Below are 3,623 nucleotides of genomic sequence, written 5' to 3'. Positions count from 1 at the left end.
ATGAGACTGTACCTGTCTCAGGGTTGGTGCATGAGACTGTACCTGTCTAAGGGTTGGTGTATGAGACTGTACCTGTCTCAGGTTATTGAAAGTGATGATTCCTGTCTCATGGTTGATGTATGAGTCTTTACCTGTGTCAGGATGATTGTTACATCCACTTGCTTCTGCTTGACTTGACGTTTCACCTGATAAACTGTGAACTTGTGAGKCCAGCAGAGGGTTTTCTATGGTGCTGAGGTCCTGCTTCAGTTTGGAATCTGATTCTTCAACTGACTCGACACAGATATGTTCAGCCTCTGAAGCTTTCTCATCAGACTGTGCCTGGGTCACTGCGCTCTCCATGTGTGTGTTCTACAAGTAGACGGCAGGAAGTTCAGAAACAGTGAGGAAAATGACACTAAATATAGAAACTAAAGAACTATTTCAAGCAGAGGTACACTGATACCACTTTTTTAACCTACAAGTACTTAAATTTGAGGACAAATATTTTTTGTTGGTTATTATTGTATACTCTGAGATGGGAGTTCAGGGGTTGGTTTGTGGAAAAGAATTTTCCCTTGGGACAATAAAGTCTAAAGCCTACTTGTTAAATCAAGTACTAATATGAGTAATAATCAGTGATATGGAGTTAGGGGATGCAGGTGAGGAACGATTAAAAAGAAGAAAGAGAAGAAGCAGAAAAAAACCAGGGTCACCTTACAAAAGCACTTAAAAACAACAGTTAATAGTAACAAAACAAAATTAAAAAGATCAATAAAACAACATTTAAAACGAAATTACAAAGAGTATGCCATTTTGCCATTATGCCAGTACGCCATTATAAGCACATGCATTTTGTATTTATACAGTATGTGTTATTTAGTGTCTTGTTGTTGTGTATGCGCCAGTTGCTATGATTTTTTTATGTATATGGATTTTATTTTACTTAATTACTTTTATTAATATACTAGCTGGTTTGGTGCAGGGGAAGCACTGAATATGTGTAAGGGTGAACGTGAGTGTATTTCAGTATGTGTTTTTGTGTTTAAAAGTTTTGCATTGTAGCTCGGATTTACTTTATATGGTTTGTACTTTTGTTGCTTATTTATTTTGACATTGGAATGTTTATGAAAGAAATCTGTTGGTGTGTTGTCTTTGCGGTGTGGCTGTAACCACACACTGTAGGATCAAACCTGATATACTATCTGTGATCTGTTATCCTCGTGTGTGGGATCTCTCAGGTTTTGACAAAMCAACAATTTTGAAATCTTGAAGTGTGAACCAGGCATTACTTTGAAAAAACAATCAAACGTTCTTTTGCTTGCCCAGGGAGGTGTAATATTTGACTTTGAAAAGCTTGAACAAACCTCAGGAACATCCTGCTTGCCGGGTTTTGGAGAGTCACTCTGTTCCTGTGGAGTTTCCACAGGGACAGTRGGAGACAAAGGGCAAAGGTCTGTCACCTCTCCCAGTTCATCAACTGTTACAAAGTCACTCATGCTGAAGAGGAACTCCTCATCCTCCTGATTAAAGACAAAGAACATTGTTTCTGGCAYGAGACTGAACTCTCAGGGTTTTTACAGCTGCTGATGTGAGAACGTTCTCTTACCGTTCTGTTTTCAGCCTCCACACCGGACCGCTCAGCCCTGTGTTTCTCAGGCCTGTAGGAAGACTTCGACCCAGACTGACGTTCACCATATTCTCTCCTCCTGCCTCTCCTCTCTCTTTCTCTCCTTTCCTCCTCTTTCCCATCCCTTTCCCTTCTGGCTTTCTTAGCCCGCTCCCTCTCTATGTTGACCCTTTCCATCTCCAAAGCCCTTCTCTCCCTCTCCCTCTCTCTCGTTTCCTTCCCTTTCCTCAAATCTTTGTCTTTTTTCTCCCTCTCCTGCTTCTTCACCACCTCCTTTCCTCCCGTGGTCTTCTTGGACAAGCCTTTTGCCTTGCCTGCTGYTTTCTTCTCTTGCTCTGGCTGCTGATGTGCTTTCTGCTGCTCTCCACCAAGATGAGGGGCAGCCTTTTTGGAGTTCCTGGCCATTCTGATCCTGCACTCCTCCAGCAGTACGTCAACCATAGACTGAGTGATCTGCTCAAACAGGAATCAACAGATTGATGGTAAAACTCATACATGTATCTGCTAATGAACTTTAAATTTATGTATTAATGGATGCTTTACCTTTGGCAGTTGTGGCAGGGTTGTCTCAAGGGCAGTTCCTTCGCAGCTGGCTAATTTGATCTTCTCAATGTTTTCCACTTTTTGGCTCACTTCGGTGTTCTTCGACTCTGTTAGAGGGTCTGGGTGTAGTTTGGCATCGTTGCTCTGTGTTTGTTTCAATGATTCACCTTCAGCAGACTTTTTATTGCTCTTTTTATCACAAGTGTTTTTTACAGGAGCTTCAGAAATCTCTGGATTTGATGCAGCCTCTGTTTTCTGAGATGCTGCAGCTGCTTGGCTGTCTTTGCTACCCACAGGTTTAACCTGAATAAAACCAGGGACACAGAGAGGGACTCACATACAGTCTTCTCCAACCATAACAAGACACTAAACTCACGAACCTCAGATGAATCAGAAAATGCAGCGATCACTTTGGCATGTGTGACTTTAGGGTCAGGCTTGCGGGAGAAAGACAGCGGGTTGTTCTGGACGATGCAGGGAAACTTCTGAAAGCGTTTGTAAACTGACAAAGCTACGGCTGCCGTCACCATCTCACAAATCACCTGAGAACGAGCAAAGACCAGAGTGTGACGTCACTCATCTGATGAAGACTGTCTTTTACAAAATGTTACCGTCTAAACTTTAGGGGTTTACAACAGTGTGAGCAGGATTAGCAGAATGGTCCTTACCATGCCGTTGAGAACTAGAGTCTTCTTGGTTTTACCGAAGCGTTGAATCACGTTTTTCACCTCAGAGGGTCCAGATGATGTTTCTGGAACATTCTTAATAACCAGCAGGCGGTTCCAGACAACTGGAGCCAGATTCTCCTGAAAGAGGGCAGTCAACTATCTGTTTAAGGATTTTTTCTTATTTCTGATTAAAGAGATGACTATAGAGCTGGGAAGTGTAAAACAAAATGAGGCTACATCTGAAGTGACTATTACTCAACAATATGGCAATCAGTCTGTTGACTAAGAAACAGATAAGGCCTGTGAACAAAGCCAAACTCACCAAAGGATCCGCTGATCCCATGAAAAGATTGTAGAGAGCCACCTGTGAGGACACATTTTTAAAAAATGAATCGTTTTTTTTTTCTGTTAACTGTTTTCTTTTTGACAAAAACATCTGTAAGATGTGAGTGGCAGTTTTGAGCTGATTCTTGTACCGGTGTGTTTCGGCCAACGTGCTGTTTGAGAAGAGTCATTTTCACTTCTGTGCCGTTAACCACTGAAGGCCTGAAGCTGTGGACCTTCACCATCTCCTGAGCCACCTCCATGTCCTCGAATGACACAAGTACCTAACATCCAAAAACACATTCTTTTACCTTTAACAGCAGGAAATTCATCTTTTTTTAGCCAAACCATTTTAATCAAGTAATCAATATAATAAAGTAAAAAATGTGTTTTTTATTTAACTTGAAGGGAAGTTGATTCTGTTGAACAGTTTTTTTTAAATACACAACAGATTCTTGTTTAGAGATCCAGGCTATTTA

At 41.3% G+C, this 3,623-nt stretch overlaps 1 protein-coding gene across 1 annotated transcript in view; it reads right to left on the bottom strand.

Annotated features, from left to right (window-relative positions):
• LOC106533594 (zinc finger protein 638) overlaps nucleotides 1-3,623 on the bottom strand; it is a gene marked incomplete in the record, with an annotated part of 63,807 nt that overhangs the window by 12,231 nt on the left and 47,953 nt on the right. The window contains 8 exon segments of the mRNA XM_014029956.1: nucleotides 137-351; nucleotides 1,347-1,502; nucleotides 1,589-2,062; nucleotides 2,153-2,455; nucleotides 2,533-2,694; nucleotides 2,821-2,958; nucleotides 3,143-3,184; nucleotides 3,297-3,428. Of these exon segments, the coding sequence (XP_013885410.1) occupies nucleotides 137-351; nucleotides 1,347-1,502; nucleotides 1,589-2,062; nucleotides 2,153-2,455; nucleotides 2,533-2,694; nucleotides 2,821-2,958; nucleotides 3,143-3,184; nucleotides 3,297-3,428 (1,622 nt within the window).

This window comes from Austrofundulus limnaeus, unplaced genomic scaffold (genome assembly GCF_001266775.1).
Source record: "Austrofundulus limnaeus strain Quisiro unplaced genomic scaffold, Austrofundulus_limnaeus-1.0 Scaffold978, whole genome shotgun sequence".
In the NCBI taxonomy this organism is placed as follows: Eukaryota; Metazoa; Chordata; class Actinopteri; order Cyprinodontiformes; family Rivulidae; genus Austrofundulus; species Austrofundulus limnaeus.
The sequence above is the reverse complement of the archived record's forward strand: the minus strand, read 5'-3'. Positions and strand labels throughout refer to the sequence as shown.